General features: G+C 34.9%; 1 protein-coding gene across 1 annotated transcript; it reads right to left on the reverse strand.

Moving 5' to 3' along the window:
- Positions 1-8,693: 8,693 nt before the first annotated feature.
- On the reverse strand, positions 8,694-10,642 carry LOC104115669 (suberization-associated anionic peroxidase-like). The gene is made up of 3 exons (XM_009626343.4): positions 10,217-10,642; positions 9,737-9,934; positions 8,694-9,456 (listed from the first exon to the last, which is right to left on the reverse strand). Exons 1-3 carry the CDS (start codon positions 10,541-10,543, stop codon positions 8,905-8,907), a joined length of 1,077 nt encoding a protein of 358 aa, XP_009624638.1. The 5' UTR covers positions 10,544-10,642; the 3' UTR covers positions 8,694-8,904.
- Between the last annotated feature and the right edge of the window lie 7,792 nt (positions 10,643-18,434).

An 18,434-nucleotide genomic window follows, 5' to 3' on the forward strand; every position in this document is an offset into this window, starting at 1 on the left:
GTTACCTGGTGCGAATGGTTGTGGGTGTGTATCCCACTAGAAGAATGTATAAGTGTGACATGTAGTCACTTGATTGGTTAAAGATTTAAAACCAAGTATGGAGATTGTGGTACTATCGCTAATGTGAGAATTTATGCCTGAAGGGCGCTCGGTTCATTTGGTTATGGAATGTGGAAGTTTATTCCGGATTTGACGGCTGCTCTTAAATGTCGTGAATAGGTCATTGTGGGTCCTTGAGGGGCTACTTAGTCAAGCATGGTATGATCAGAATCGGTTTGAGGTCCGTGGATGGATCTAAATATGAATGTGGGCTCTATATTAGGTCGGATGTGCTCATCTCAGCATAGCGTTGTTTTCAGAAGAGTCTTCGGGCCTTGGATGTTATTTCTGTCGTCAACTATTCCGTGTAATTTATATTAGACCAGGTGGGTTGTGAGGTGGTTTGATTATTTACACTCGTATTGAGGTCCCATATAGTTTGTGGTATTATGTGAGCAGGATGGCTCTCGAGATGTAGATCATATATCGCACCTTAGTTGTGCTTGATTTTTGTAGCGCGTGACGCTACCCGTCTCCCCAGGATTTGTATTATGCACTTGGCATGCTTATGGTTGATATTCGTGCATTTTGTGTGTATGAGCATTACGACTCGATGTGTGTTTTCTTTAGATTATTATGTTGACTGGATCGGGTGGCACGCCGCCACGGGTATCATGATTGGCTCGGGTTACACACCGCAATGGTATCATGTGTGGATCGGGTTGCACGCCGCAATAGTGTGTTATTGAGTACAGTTTCCATATCTTTTATTGCGTGGTTTGCTTCTCATTTCCTAAGGAAGGTTCATAACATCCTTTCAGTTGTTTAATTAGTTACGTGGGTTGAGTAGTTCTTTCCAGAGTTCGTTTTCCTTATGTATCACCTTCGAGTCTGTAGCTTGTTGGCACATTGTGGCATCATACGAGATTTTTTGCAGTCTCTGAGGTGGCTTATTGCATGAGCAGCTTGTACTGGGTGAGACGAGATTATTGGACCTGGGATTAGTGCGATCAGATTGATATGAAGCATATTAAAGAGTAAATATTGTTATTTAGTTCAGAATGAGGTAATGGTTCTTATCGGGAGAAGAGACTCCATAAATTGTGATTCGGCAGGTGGTTATGAGTTCTACACATCTTCTCTGTCGTGACAGTATTGCAAGAGTTGGAACAGGACTTATATGGGTCATGAGGTGTGTTGTAAGCATCGGATTCGTGGGATTTCGGCTGTTGTTGTCAGGGGATGTTATCATGGTCATGTGAATTATGCGGTGCATGGTGTGGATTTCACAAAGGTATGAAAATATGTATTGGTGCATCGTATAGTGATTAATACTGTGTTCGTATGTTAGAAACAGACCTGGAAGAGGATTTCAGATGTTAGAATTTGGCTCTAAGGCTTATTTGACTAGTTAAAGGGAGGATTTTCAGGTTTTCTCAGGAAAATATGCTCAACTAGGTTATGGTAGCACGGGTAGGTGCACGAGGTGTTAAACAGCGATTTCAAACAACTCCAGAGCAGTTCTTAGCACGTTCGCACACGAACGTATGTTTAAGTGGGGGAGAATGTAACGACCCGACCGATCGTTTTAAGTCCCTGGCGCGTCGTTCGGCAGTTTGAGGCCCTGACCAGCTTCACTTCAGGTATTATGACTTGTACGCGTGGTCGGAATTTAATTTCGGGAAGTTCAGAGTTGATTTGGAAAGAAAATTCTAATTTCTAGAGCCTTAAGTTCGGGGAATTGACTAAAGTGTGATTTTTTAGTAAACGACCTCAGAATCAGGATTAGAAGGTTCCAACAGGTTTGTATGATGATTTTGGACTTGGGCGTATATCCAGATCGGGTTTTGGATGACCCGGGAGCGTTTCGGCGCCTATTATGGAAGTTGGCATTTTGGAAGAATTCCCTAAGTTTGGGTTGAAGTGCATTTTTAATGTTATTGATGTCCGTTTTGGATTCCGAGCCTGGGAATAGCTCCGTATGGTGATTATGGTATTGGGAGCGCGTCCGGATGTGGATTTGGAGGTCCGTAGGTCATTTTGAGGTCATTTGGCGAAAGCTGAAATTTGAAGGGTTTTTGATGAGTTTGACCGGGAGTGAACTTTTTGATATCGGGGTCGTATTCTGATTCCGGAAGTTGGAGTAGGTCTGTAATGTCATTTATGACTTGTGTGCAAAATTTGAGGTCAATCGGACGTGATTTGATAGGTTCCGACATCGAATGTAGAAGTTTCAAGTTCTAAAAGTTCATTAAGCTTGAAATGGGGTGCGATTCATGAATTCGACGTTGTTTGATGTTATTTGAGGCCTCGAACAAGTTCGTGTTATGTTTTTAGACTTGTGTGGGTATTTAGTTTGGAGCCCCGGGTGCTCGGGTGAGTTTCAGAGTGGCTTCGGAGTGTTTTGTTAAGAAGTTGGATTGTTGGTTCCTATATGATCGCAATTGCGATGTTTTGGTCAGAAATACGACCATCGCATTTGCGAGGCAGTGTTCGCATTTGCGAACCTAGGCTGTTGAGGGAATGGATCGCATTTGCGACAATATGGTCGCTTTTGCGAAGCGTGAAGAGTTCGCATTTGCGAACTCTATATCGCATTTGCGATGAAGGCCAACTCTGTCAGGGGTTGCATTTGCGATGCTTTGTTCGCATTTGCGAACCCCCCTGTCGCAAATGCGACATCTGCGACTGGAGCCAAGGGCTTTTATTACGAGACTTAGCTCATTTCCCTTATTTCCCACTTGGACTTAGGCGATTGTTTAAGAGCATTTTGAGAGGGGGTTCCATCATCATCAAGAGGTAAGTGATTTCTTCTAGTTGTGAGTTAAATACAAGTTTTATACATGGATTAAGACATGAAAATTTGTAGAAATTTGGGATTTTGAAGAAAAACCTAGAAATTGGTATTTTTGGATTTTGACCACGAATTTGGGCATGGAATTGAGAACATATTATATATTGGAGTTCGTAATGCTATGGGTAGTGTTTATCTTCGAAAATTTACAGAATCCGAGCTCGTGGGCTCGAGGGTTGCTTTATCGATTTTTCAAGCGGAGTTGGAAATTATAATAAATTGATTAATTATGAGTATTAGAGTATATTTTGATTTGGTTGCATCTTATTTGACTAGTTTTGGATCGGCGGTCATCGGTTTGAGGTGTTAGAGCGGTGTTGGAGCCGGTTATGGAACTTCGGAGCGAGATAAATCTCTTGTCTAACTCTATGAGGGGGAAAACTATCCCTAGGTAATGTATTTAATGGGTGCAACTTGTTGCGGGGATTATGTACGCACGAGGTGACGAGAGTCCGTACATAGTTAGATTCATGTTATTGTCCTGGTAGACTTAGGTTCGCACCATGTTGTACTTGTACTATAGGGATTTTTCTTGCTTGTTTAATTCCTTATTATACATTTCTACTTGAGACTAGACTTGCTATTGTAGAGACTTCACGATTTGACGATTTGTCACCGAATAACTTCGCTCCTCCTACGGCTATATATATATATATATATATATATATATATATATACACACTTCATTTAAAGGTTGTTTTTTGTTAAAGAAATTACAACTCACACATTTATTCGTGAGTGGGGTCAAGAACCTGTCAAAGCTTCTTATTCTTATGGGATCGGGTCGTTCTCCTCGGCAGGATTTATGTACCACACTCTTATGGGATCGGTATGTCCGCCTCGGCAGGATTTATGTACCACACTCTCATGGGAGTGGGCCGTTCGCCTCGGCAGTTTAATTGATTTATCATATTGTTTGGGCCGTTCGACCCTCGGCAGTGCACAATTTGATTATTATGTTGGATCGGGTCATATGCCTTGGCATTTCCTATATCACATCTCCATGAAATCATGCGTAAGACTTGGCAAAAAGGCAGTGTATCGGTAAATTTCCGGATTTGAATTATGGTAAGCTACTTGATAAGACCCATTGTATCTATATATATGCTCCGGTTAAGGAGGGAATTTCTAATGAAGAGCTTGAGTTCCTCGTAAAAAGGGGGATTTGTATCACGTGTTTTATACTTGTTTATTTTATTTATTTACTCTATCTCATATTTGTAACCCCTTTACTGTACCTTATGTTGTTGGACCACTAGTGAGTGTCGATGTCGACCCCTCGTCACTACTTCTCTGGGGTTAGGCTAGATACTTACTAGGTACACGTTGCTTATGTACTCATGCTACACTTGCTGCACATTTTTTGTGCAGGTACATATGTGACTAGTGGCCTTGAGAGAGCAAAGGCGTGTATGCATACGGGGACTTACGTGAGCTGCATTCCACATTACGACCCGCAGCCGGCAGAATCTCCTTCAGAGTATTTATATTTCTCTTGTCCTAGTTTGTATTTCGGACAGATGCTGTATTTTATTTTACATTCCTGGTTGATACTCATGCACTTGTGACACTGGGTTTTGGGGTGACTATGAGTTGTTTTGTATTGAAATTTATTAAAAATGTTATCATTTACTCTGTAAATTTCATCTTCTACTGTTTAATGGAGGGAAAAATATGGTTTCAAAATATTAAAACGAGAACCAAATTAAATATTTAGTGCTGGCTTGCCTGACAGCGGTGTCCGGCGCCATCATGACCTTTAATGGATTTTGGATCGTGACAATTCCTATATGGGGACGGTTTTCAAACCGTTCCAATTGACCTATTGTAAACATAATCCTGAAACGCGTTCCAATCTGTTCCATTAGCCCTACAAGAACGATTAGTATATCTATTGCCACGATTTTGGAAGGATTGCCATAAGCGTAATTTTTAGTAGTGACATCAGAACCAATCAAGGGTCACATTGAGAATTGATGTGATGCGTCGGGAAACGGCGTCATCATGACGCATGACGTTATGACATCACTCTTTCTCTTAGACCAGATGGCTCTAACAAATTACCCAAAAAATTCAAGAAATTTGAAATGCGCGGCCCGCAGAGAGCCACGTTGCCTAATCATTACAATGACCACGAAGCGTATGATCTACTCGATAAGCTCGACCACAAACGACATTATCCGCCCATCGAACTCGCCTGCGAGGACAACCCCGGCAAGCGGAGGGGCTAACTTTATGGGCCAAAAAATAACTTTGATATAGGCAAGCCATGTCAGCATCATTATAGCCTTCATCGGCTGCCGCGTGTTATCAATAAGATTTCAGCAAAGACCTGCCCCAGGTCGAAGTGGCTTTTAAGAGATAAAGGGCGCGGTCGAAGAGTCAGTGGAGATCAGGGTCGAGGTCGAGGATCTTAGACAGAGTTATAACGGCTAGTTTAAGGATAAGACATAAAAGAAAATATTCTAATGGATATTCTATGCACCTCTACTATTAGGGTTTTTAGGAATATGTTCCCTATAAATAGAAAGAGATACAATGAGAGGGGACATAAGATATTCACTTGTAAGAAAACACATTGACTTTAGAGAGAGAATCTGGCCATATTACAAGCATACGAAAATAACCCTTTTACTAAGATTCTTATCTAACTTTTTAACTTGATCTAAGAACAACGTGAGTGTTCAAAAGCTCATCAATCATTCATCATTGTGAGAAAGAATATCAAAGTTCCCATCCCTTTTCGGGTGACTCATATGTTCTTATTTCTTAAATGTCACTCATTGCTATTTATTATTATTTAATGCTATCTTTCACATTTTTGGATCATTGAATATTATTAGTGTTGCTCACATTTATTGCCATTCGGTCAAATATACATATTATGTGCCACAATCGATAATCTTGTCTTTTGTATATTAATATTAATTAAGATTAAGTCTACTTAATTTAAATCTAATTGGTTGAACCCGAATTTAAATTTTGGGTCAAATAAGAGATTTTAAGTCGGTAATGTAATAAACTCTTGCTTTGATAGCAATGGTGGGGAAGTCCATTTGTGATAACCAAAAAGACAGGGTGCGTACAACAAACCAACTGAGAACTAGTCTTGCAAATTGAGAGATTCTCGAGATTTTCTTTTTTCCCACTTTTAATAGGATAGATCAGTACCATTCATACTAAAGTTTATCATTTTAGTGGAATCGGTAAAAGTTTATCTCACAATTTATATGGATTAAATTCGTTGTTTTCTTCCTCCTATCTCTTCCTCGATCCTCGATACCCCATCTCCCTTATGTAACAAAATATTAATTAAAACTAAATATGTACAACCTGCGTGCTAAATGAACATTCCATGCGTTTTCTTTCTTATGCGTGCACGATGAAATTTCAATACTTTCACCATTAGACTTTGAGTACAGCTAACAAGTTGAGTTAATCAACCCATTAGATTTATTAGATGGATAAACGTAAAAAGAAATTACAATGAAAGCCACGCTTAAGATGAACTTTTGAAATACTTAACTCTTTACAAGGATATCTGCACCATTATGGTTAAGTTTATTGGAGTTTCAACTTCTTCTCTCTTAACATAACCCTTCGTTAAATTAGTCTTAACAAAAAAGCAAGTAGAATCATCTAATCATATTCTGTCTTTACATGAGTAGCCAAACGTGGCCATAGCAAACCTTGAACATGCAACCTAAAAAAGAACAATAATAAATTCATATAGTAAGTGTTTTTGTTAGAATCTATGGCAGATTAATGAATGGTTCTGAGTTGGAAAGATCTTTTGATTCAAAACTTTCTTTGTTCATTTATTCGTCTCTGCCTACTAAGGTGTCTTTGACTAGTTGCTTAGGTGGGTTTGGTATATCTGTCCAAATCATAAAAGGACGGAAGATAAGAAGCAGAGTGTGAATGGTCAAAATAGAGCCAAATCCACTAGGAAATATGCGGTTTTAACATTTAGCACTATTACCGTTTATAGTGATTGAGAAATATCACCAGGATAATAATTAACAGACTACGTAGATTTCACATCAACTAAAGATTATGGTGATGATATCCATGTAAATTATTTTAATTCACTAATATAAGCTGTTAAGGTACCAGAAGCCTCAACAATCACCACCTTGATAATTGGGATCTTTATACAAATAACAAGTCGAATTAAGATTTATTTATTTCAAAGTGGTTTCGTTGTTGGTGTTCTTTTCGATCTCTACGCATTTCATTGTTCCACCGAAAATTTCCTCTGCCCCTACCGCGTGTCCAGGGTTGAGCCCTGGGATTTGACGGCGGACTTAAAAAGCCACCTACAGACGCTTTACGTCCAATCAATCTGGATAACGTAACTCTTCCTCAGCCAGGCTTGGGCAGAATAGCAGAGCAAGTATTAGTAGCATAACAAAAAAGCCTTCCTCGTCATTAATATCTTTGCTCGCGGCAATTGTGACCTCTCGGGAGAATCGATGACTGCATCTTTGATGCAGTGCTAGTACATCTGAGACTTCTTAATTGGCTAGTTGTAAATAGCCCCAGGGCTATGGAACAAAGGATTATCTCGGACCTAGACCGAGGTATTGATGGTGATTTTCTAATCTCGCAGAACAGAATGTGATACGATGAGATAGAATGCAATAGAAACAAAGACAGGGAACGGGTTACCTACTCTTAACGGGCAAAGCGAGCCCCTTTATTCTGAATTCTTTAATTCATCAATCAAATCTCCCCAAGTAGGATTCGAACCTACGACAATCGGAATTATACACCATTAATTAAAAGGGATTATACATGAATATACAATATTTTACGTTTGTCGGCTATTTTTAGTTCAAGCGGTTGGATAGACCGCTATTTTATTATTATCCTTGATATCATCGGTGTCCTAGAAGTCCAGTCTATATAGTATATAGAGCTAGAGCTGCAAAAATGAGTTGGCACAGCCCAATCCAGTCTCGTTGGGGCTAACTTAAGCTGGGCTATAGAAGCCACAACTTAAAATGGACTAATAAAGACTAGTCGAGCCAACTCAAGGTGGGCAGTGGACCAACCTGTGGGCAAGACATTGAAATGTTTGATTGAAGTTTAGTATTGTAGTTGAGCATGACAATGAATAGAAAAAATGACATTGATAGTCGCTCTCAAAATAATAGTCCGGAAAATATATTTTATTATATATATATATATATATATTCATGTATATTATACACAATATATATATAAATTTTATATGCTTTTTCGACTACCAAATATAAATAATTTCGGCAGTGGGCTAAAAGTAATCTTTGTCCAAAGAAATATTTGAAAGTTGTTTTAGGAAGCATGAACAAGAAAGTAATCATGCTCCAAAATTAGATACGCCCTTATTTTCGTTTTATTAGGTAGATCGCAGTGGGCATGAATTTTAATAAAAAAGAAAGGAATTTTTTTTGAATCCATAAAAGTATGTTATGAAGGGTATAGTAAAAATTTTATAGTTAGATTATTTTTAATTATATAGAGATGACATTTTATTTGGAACAAATTCAAAAAGGAAAAGGTGTAACATGAAAAGAAATTTATCAGGAGAACTATTTGCTTTTATGATGACGATGAAAATTGTGTTGGCCCTTTCATTTTTACTATTGTGGCCCTCTCATTTTTACTACTGCGGGCTGCGGCCCTTCCATTGCCTAGAACCTAATTTCGTGAAGTGATCAATATTGTCATTTGAACCTTAGGAATGTCGTATAAAATTAGACTACACTCAGCTTATTTGATCGACTCTACTCAAAAATATTTACCAACACTAACATATTTGAAAAACAAAATCCATATATTTTGGAAAAAGTAATGCAGGACACCAGCTGATTACACAAGAAGGGTGAAAACAAGCACTACTACAAATTACAAAACAAATACTAGAGCAACATTCTGGAGACAGTGATTCTTTTATTTTGAAGAAAACACCAAGCAAGCAACTAATAACGAGTTTAGTTCCTTTTTTCCAAATTCAAGTGTTCCTTTCACATAGAAGCTAGAGAACTGGGATTGACTCTGCTGCAAACATCACGAATTTCCAATTGAACGCCCTGTGAGGGAGGCAAGTTTCCCATCTTGATCATGGCAGCTGCAAAATCTCCAAAGAAAACGTTACTATCATTGCTATAGGTTGTTACAATAGTAGCAGTTGTGGTATTCCCCGTCAATACTTGATCAGAGAAAAGTATCCCCTGGTTCCTGTTTAAATCCTCGTAGTATACTTTGTCGAACACAGTAGGAGTGCTGTCCAATTGTTGCAAGTTGGTGTTGTTTTGAGTGACGGAGCAGTTGCAGGAAAGACGTGCAGCCGGGTTAACGTTGGTGCTGACGCACACAGTGACACACCTGGTGAATCCCACAGTGTGTGCACCGACTAGCGCCACCATTTCCCGGACAGTAAAGTTTTTGTCACTGAATTTCGTGATTTGAACTGTTAGGTTGTCGAATGGAGCTGGAAGTTGAGTTAAAGCACCAGTGAAGTTGGCCGTTCTGGCATCTCTTCTCCCCAGAGCAATGTTATAGGTTTGTCCTCCTAGCTGTCAATCAAAAAACAGAGTCTAAGTTACAAGCTTAAACTCTTTATTTATATATAACTATAGATAACTCTTTATGATATACATTGATGTTGTAAGAAAATTTTACACTGTACCGATTATAGAGGTTATTTACTTTATTTTTCAAATTACCAAATACCAATTACCTGCTGTTGTATTTCAAGATAAGCTCCAAGCAACACTATGTGCTTGATATTTGAGTGGCGGTAATATGTGTTAAAGTAACATTTGGGATGTAAGGGAAAGAGAACAATGGACTTACTTTAACAACAGAATCACGAGCAGCAATGGCTAAGATGTCTGCACAAGAAACAGATGTGTTGGGACAAGTATCTTTTACACTTTGTTTAGCTTGTGCTATGACTTCAAAACCTCTGACTGAGTTGTTGTTGGGTATTGAGGTTTGTTCTCCTTGGAATGATCCAGCAATATCATCTAGAAGAATACCTCCATCGCAACCCTAGTTAATAAAAGATAAGAGTAGTTATTAGTCAACTATCTGATCTCATGTTACATAAGTAAATGTAAATAAGCCTTAATGTCGGTTTAAGCGGGTTAACGAATGTGACATGAAGTAATAAAATGAACGAAGTAAGTGTACAGAAAGTCAGGATGAGAATAATGAAAACGAGCGAATGATTAATCAAGTATTTATTGGCACTTTTTTTTTATATATTAAAAAGTGCAGAGAGAGTAAAGAAGGCGCCGAGAGCAGTTGAAATAAAGGAGTGAAGGAATTTACATCAACAAAGCAGTCGTGGAAATGGAGACGAATGAGAGAAGCTCCCATGCGTCTTTCTGTGTCAATAGCACTGTCTACAACTCCGCGAACAGCTGAGAAGACACATGATTCTGGAGATTGCTGACTCAACTTGTGTGAATTTTGCTGATCAACATTATTATTTAGAGTTAAAATGCTGACTGATGACTCCGACAAATCAAAATTTGGAGAGAGCTTTTGAAGTCCCATATTCATGGCTTCATAAGTGTTCCTATAAATAGCAACACCTGCAAGTGCAAGTGCCACAAGGCTCAGTGCAAGGCTCAAATGACTCGCACCAAAAGCCATGATCTAGTGATCAATGAAATGTTTAAGGAATATATATCTAAGAAACCAAAAGCTAGCTAGCTTCTTGAGGATATGTGTCTTTGTGGATGATTTTGATTTTATTTTTGCTTCTATTTATAGGGAATGAAGACTAACAATTAGTCATTATTCTGCTTTAAATTAATTGAAAGTAAAAGAACAAATAAACTAAAAGAATCCATTGGTGTGGAATTGTCTTTTATACTGCTGTCGTTCAACCGTGTTAAGTGTGCTTCTTTACTACTACTCCGTTCACTTTTACTTGGCATGTATACTAAAAATAAATTTTTATTTTTACTTGTCACTTTACGCATATCAAGAGAAGACAAAAAAAAAATTGTGTTATACCCAGAGTATTTATTACTCATTTCAAATCATTTTCTCAAATTCAATCAAATATACATCAATTAATATGGGTATCATGGTAAATTATGTACTTAATTTATTATTTATTAAGGGGCGTGAAAAGTCAAAATGTGTCAAGTAAAAGTGAACGGAGGGAATATATGTCTTCTCATAATTATTTCTAGAATCATGTAATTTTCTTTCATGCTAGAATCAATTCTAATATCCTTTTATTTCCTTTTCTTTTATCGAAAATATATTTCGGTAGAATTATTTTCTTCTATTCAAATCATATTATGGGAAATTATTTCCTCCAACGATATAATCATTTTTATAACTATAGGGGTGATGTTGAAAATTTTCAAAATCTGAAATCTAATATTCAAAGTTTGTGTGTGAAATATTGACAAAGAATGGGAAATTAAGTAGCTAATCTATTCTCAAATTCAGATTGCTATAAATTTTCAAAGTCTATGTCATAATTTATTTAAAGTTTGTACTGAAATCAAAACAACGATTAAGGTGACAGTCAACTACCTACGTTATAATATACACTGAATTGGAAAATGACAAGTATCAACTAAGTTGACTTTAGGTGGCATTTGAGTTTTAGGTACGTGGATGACAAATAAATCCCATGAAAGAAATTGTTCGGAAGAAAAGGAGATGTTGATGCCAAAACGCGATTTGGTGAAAGTTTGTGTTTCTTTGTATTTTTTTTTCCTTTCATTTTATCAGTTTCTCTGTGTTTGTCATTTTCTATTCTTCTCTTTTTGGGATAGAAAGTCAGAAGACATGAAGCAGGCAAAAAGAGAAAATTAAAATCTTTAGCGATACGTCAATGACCCAAATTTCAAAACAAGTTAGTCCATGTTCTAGAATTTAGAATATATGCTTGGATATCAACTACTCTCGGAACCGACAATTGGTTTTGGGGGGCTTTAGAAAATAATCCGAATAACAAGTGTGAGCAGAATACTCCAAAATAGTTTAATTGCCTTTATTGAATTTTAGGAATTTTCTTTATTTATTGGTTTGGCACTCCTTTGCATTTTTAGCATATTTAGTGGCGTTGCAAATCATGAAAATAACAAAAATATTTTTTATTTTATTCTTGCATTTTTAGATCTTAATCACATGTTAATTGCATTTCTAGAATATAAAAATCAAAAATAAAAGCATTAGTCATTTTGGTTTGAAGGATTTTGTTTTAGAATTTTGCATTAATTCACAAATTTAGCTAATTAATTAGTTTAATTGTAAGTTCAAAATAGGTATAATTAGAGTATTAAATAAGTGTTCAAATTTCAAAATGAAACAAAGAAGAAAAGAGGAGAGGCCTGCTAGGCAAATTTTGCCAATGCCAACTCAATTCCAGCTTTTAAATTTTAGAAAAAACATCAGAAAAACAAAAAAAAGGTCTTCTCATTTTGTTTCTTTTCTGTTGTTTGGTTTCACCTTTTCTGGGTTTGGAAGTTGGGTTTAACTTCATTTGTTGCTGTTTCATCAAAGCTGCAATTGTTTCTCTGTTGAACCTGTGCTACTGAATTTCGATCATCATTTCAGTCTTTATACAGTGGGTTGCTCTGATGGTAAGCACACTCCACTTCCAACCAAGAGGTTGTGAGTTCGAGTCACCCCAAGAGCAAGGTGGGAGTTCTTGGAGGGAAGTATACGAGGGTCTATTGGAAACAGCTTCTCTACCCTAGGGTAGGGGTAAGGTCTACGTACACACTACCCTCCTCAAACCCCACTAGTAGGATTATACTGGGTTGTTGAAGGTCTACGTACACACTACCCTCCCCAAACCCCACTAATAGGATTATACTGGGTTGTTGTTGTTGTATTTCAGCCTTTATATGGCTCTTCTGAAATTATTCTCTCATTGATTGAGGTATGAACCTCAGTCTCAGATAATGTAACTGTTAAGATGCCATAGTGTTATGAGATTTGAATGTTTGTTCATTTTGTATTTGTGAAATGATCCTGTTTTGGTTGGTTGATAATTGATTGTTGAATGCTTGACTATGTATAACACCTAAAGCATGTTGAAGATTTAATAGTAATGATCAGTTTGGTTGAAATTGATTCTGAAGTTGTAGTTGCACCCCGTTTCATGTGTTTATCTCGAATTTACTCTGCAGACTTCTTTAAATACACGCTGATTTGGTTGGGGGGAACAACTGATATTCAAATTAGGCTTCATGTCTTGCTAAACCACAAATTCAATGCTGTCACAGTAGGAGGTTTATTTTCGTTTGGTTTGGAGTTTTCAAAGATCAAGTTTAGAGAGCAGATTGCCAAGCTTGTATAGGAATCAGAAGTTTAAGGTCAAGTATTAGAGCTCTTTTGATACTCATTTTGTAAAAAACATTTTTAATTCTTCTGGAGAAGCACAGTCCTATAAATCTGGTGGTCGGAAGCTGAAACGTGAAAGTCATATGGTTGTGAAGTAAGTAATTGTGAATGCCTAAGTGTGTAATTTCAAAAGCTAGATGATGAGATTCTGATTGTAATCTATAGCGATGTTATTAGTAATCTTGAGTTCAAATTGATGAGTGTATAAGTCCTTCGTTACTATTCTAGTTAAACATGAAAATTGACACTAGAATTGTTCTTTTGTGCAATGCATATTTAAATTATGTTCTGGAATTTTTGTTTCTTCAGTAAATGTGTTTAGTTTCACATGTCAAATTATGTTGTGTTATATCAGAAATTATGAGGGCCTATTTTTTGGGCCCTGCTGATTTCAGGCCCAGGCTGGACCAGTAGCGTTGTGGCAAAGGCCATTAGTGTAATCCCATATCTAAATCATAGTTTAATCTATTTGATTCACTCATGGCCCAAACATAACACGCAAATAAGCTTAGACCATCGCGTTGTTGTCAATTATAAGAGATAAACTACTAGTCGTATCTGCGCGATACGCGGTCAATATTAAAAAATATTAATTAAATTAGATTGTGATCGGATTTGTTTGAATATAGTGGATCGTATTGCTTTAATAAATTTTAATTATCATCTTATTTGTCTATATGATATACCCAATAATAAAATCTCTATTAAATAAGGGGTACTTATATAGTCATTGAATAACTTTTTTTTCTATATTTTTCTTTATTCTATTATCCAATGTTTAGTATTTTTACATTGTTAATAGAAATTTTTATTAGCATATTACTTTGTTTAATATTTTTGTCTACTCGCTTTCTTTTTGTAATATAAAAGAAGATTTATATTTTATTAATCTTGAAATATTTTTTATTTTAAATTTTATTCTGTTGTTTTCAATAATATTATGTGAATTTAAATGAATAAAAACTCTATTAAATTAAAGGGACTTATAAAGTCATCGATTAACGTTTTTGTTTTGTATTTTCTTTTTTTGTATTATCAAATATTTAGTATTATTGCATTGTTAATAGAAAATTTTATTATCATATTACTTTGTTTAATATTTTTGTCTACTACTTTTTTTTATAATATAATTGAAGATATATATTTTATTACTCTTGAAATATTTTTTATTTTAAATTTTATCCTATTGTTCTCAATAATATTATCTGAATTTTAATGAATAAAATCTCTATCAAATTAAAGAGACTTATATAGGCATCGAATAACTTTTGGGTTATGTATTTTTCTTTATTATATTATCCAATATTTAGTATTATTGCATTATTAATAAAAAATTTTATTAGCATATTACTTTATTTAATGTTTTGTGTGCTACTTTCTTTTTATAATATATATATATATATATATATATATATATATTATATTTTATTCTATTGTTCTCAATAATAGTTTTTGAATAAATAAAAAAATTATTTTTAAAAAGAAACAAAACATTATTAAAAATAAACAAATTTGAATTGGCAGTTTTTAATTTTTTGTAATTTAATTTTTTATTTTAAAATAATTTAAAAACGCCAATTTGAATGGACAATTTTATTTTTAATTTTCGTTTTTTATTATAAAATATGTTTTAATTATTTTATAGATATTTAAATTCAAAAATAATAACCAATAACTAATTATTAACTAAATAATTAATTATTAACTACTTATGCCATGTGATTTTTTTTAGCTGTCACTTCGCTTAATGAGAGGACTTTTTCCTCTCCTTTTAATAATATATAAATTTTACCAACAGCTTTCAAAATAGGAAAACGCAAGTTTAGACAAAAAATAATTTTTGGTCGATCTCTCCGGTGGTCACTTTCCAGATTCACTAGGTTTTGAGCAGCAAATTGTTTTAATAGTATTCATATCAATTAGGTTCTTTTAACTTGTACACACTTCATCCACAATGAAATTCCATAACTCTTGTGCTTTACATAATAATCACCAAATTTAGCAATTGATTAACTTATGAATATTCGGAGAATGCTTTAGGCGCGCTCTTTAATTCATTATCGTGATTATGTACACGTTCGCATGACATAATTATGATTTTCAAAATAAATCAAGGTACATGTTCGCGCGACTTTGGCCAAACAATCTTAAATAATAAAGTGTTATTAAACGTGTACACGTACGCGTGACATGATTTTGGCACCCCAATAAAATGGATTTACACACGTGATCCGTTTTCAAGATTAATTTCATAATTAAAAGTGGTAAAAGGTAAAACACATATAGGTTTTAAAAAAATACGTAATTAAATAATTAATTAAGCTATGTATGATTAAAGCGACCGTGCTAAAACCACGGAATCCGGGAGTGACTCACACCTTCTCCCGAGTTAACATAATTCTTTACTCGGTCTTCTGTGTTCGCAGACCATAAATGAAGTCAATTTTCTCGATTTGGGATTTTAAAATAAACTGGTGACTTGGGACACCATAATAATTATCCCAAGTAGCGACTCTAATTAAATAAATAATATCATTTTGAATAATGTCACTTTAATTGAAAAAATTCCCGATTCCTCGTGAAAAGGAGGTGTGACAACAAGTTTATGCTAGTCCATAGTAATTAAATATATCTGATATATTATCATTATTATTTTCCATATGGTGAGTTTAGCTTGTAAGGCCTATTCAAGTGACTGATGTTGCCATACAAAGAAAAACATCATGGATCGAGTTAATCGTTTGTACTCATTTTTTTGTGTTTACCAAATATAAGAGAGAAATTTGATTAGATACATGGGAATGTCTTGCCAAAAGAGTTGGATGATGTTCGTTTATACCATGATCCATAATATTGTTTTCCTTTATCTAAGTATCCTTGAAAGTTTTTTTTAGGGGAAAACCAGTACTGGTGATTAATTTTTTTTTTAATTACATAGAATTGTAAAATACACAATCCTAGTGGAGTAGATCAAACATTAATTCCTACAAATCAATTATGAGAAAGGAAGAAACCTCAACCTAAAAAATACACCAAAAGATAACAACAAGGTTTAGTAAAGATCATTTTTAATTCATTTACTAATTTTTTTTTATATCAATTACGTTTTATGGTGGCATGGCCCTATCATTCAATAAAAAAGGAGTACAAAAATATGAAGGGGACCTATGTTGTTACCTCGCACAAAGGAGGCAACGGCTACCCCTATTTACTTATTATTTACCGCCCTTATTCATTACATACAAAAACAAAAGTGCGTTGTGCAATTTGACATATACACCATTGACCATTGCATATACAATAACCTACCAATCAACAAAAACTCTTCACAAAAAAGTATTCTTCCTATGTTTATGCCTTAGTGACACCATCTGAATGTAAATCAATCTGTAAGGTCCAACTGCAGAAGAAGGAAGAGCATGATGGGAGAAAATAAGAAGTTCTTCATTATCAATGCTCCATTTTGCTAATGCATCTGCAATTCATTTACTAATTGATGTCCCTTTTTCTTGCTCAAAAGGCATCCAAATTTAACTTGACATCCTTGAATTTGAATCCTGTTTAGCTACATGATATGTTTGTCTTCGTCAATGGGTCAGCAATCACTAGGCCCAAATGATGGACTTGTTTATATAAGAAATTAAAAACGAATCAAGACCTATGCTGTTCCAATTAGAGGTGGAAGTCAAGTGATATGAGAAGGGAAAGAAATGGACTTTTTCGAGGAATATTTTGAGGTAGAGGCAAGAAGAGGATCTTCTCTTTATATTGTCATACAATTGCCGGTTAGATTCAATATTAACTTTTTGTAATCAGTATATATTAATTATACACAATTACACATATAATATACAAATATTATATTTACATTATATATCCGCCATCTATTTTTAGTTTAACAGATTATTTGGGCGACTATTTGGACTAATTTTGTATTGATGATTAGAGTCAAGTGCTTATTCTAAATAATGATAGAAGTCACTCATTGTCCAAAAGCTTTTCACGTGTTTGACCCATAAACAAGCGATCTTCACATACTAATAAAACTGTTAAAAATATAATTAAGTAAGTAATAATATGTTTCTTTTATAGGATAAGCTTTTAGATATATAAAATCATCACACAATTTAACAAATCAGACTCCAATTAGTTACCAACATTCTCTTTACGATGAGACATTATATTTTTATTGCTTTTATTTACTGCTTTTCTTATATGGATTTTTTTGTTACTATACAGTATTTCAAACCTTATTACGAAAAATGTCCATATTTATGAATTTATCCGACCTAAACACAGTTTATCTGCAAAATCTATACATTTGTTTAAACTAGAATCCTTTCTGCGATAGTGTCACGACCCAAAATCTAACTAGTCGTGATGACACCTAACCCAACCCGCTAGGTAAGCCAACATTAAATTATCCAAATCCAATAATTATTATTAAAGCAATTTAAGTGAATAACGATCTTAATCTTATACATCCCCCAAGAACTAGTAGTACAAATCATGAGCTTTTAAGAATAGAGTATACAAAGCGGAAATGAAATAATTACATAGTCTGTTTGAATAATACATAAACAGAACTTTTATAAATCTAAGGCTACCATGAACAAGAGGTAGCTACAATAGGAGCGCTAGTACATCTTCAAATCCCGCAACCATCGAGCACATCAATAACAACAGCCAACATCTGCACGTAATGTGCAGAAGTGTCGTATCAGTACAACCGACCCCATGTACTGAGTAAGTAACAAACCTAGCCTTAAGTTGAAAGTAGTGACGAGTTTGTATCAAGGTTAGAGTCCAACTTCCATAACCAATAATAGTTCATAACAATATTAAACAAGTAATACCAGAAGTAACTCAAAGAATAAATGCTCAGCTAAATCATGACTTCTGAAAATAGTTCTACCTTTCAAGTACATCAATGAAAACCCAAATTGTTTACCGAAATTACCAAAAATATGAATAAGTTTGAAAACAGTAAAAAAAAAATCCAAAATCCTTTCAATAATAAATAAAATGTCTCATTTTCTTTCCAGATAACCAGTGTAAAACAAATGCATCATTATGCTCATCTGTCAACATGTGAGAGAAATCATGAATAATGTGATACCATACAGCATGAGGAAAATACATCTCTATGCATGTATGTCATGTGTGCATA

The sequence above is a fragment of the Nicotiana tomentosiformis genome, chromosome 2 (assembly GCF_000390325.3).
Source record: "Nicotiana tomentosiformis chromosome 2, ASM39032v3, whole genome shotgun sequence".
NCBI classification, from domain to species: domain Eukaryota; kingdom Viridiplantae; phylum Streptophyta; class Magnoliopsida; order Solanales; family Solanaceae; genus Nicotiana; species Nicotiana tomentosiformis.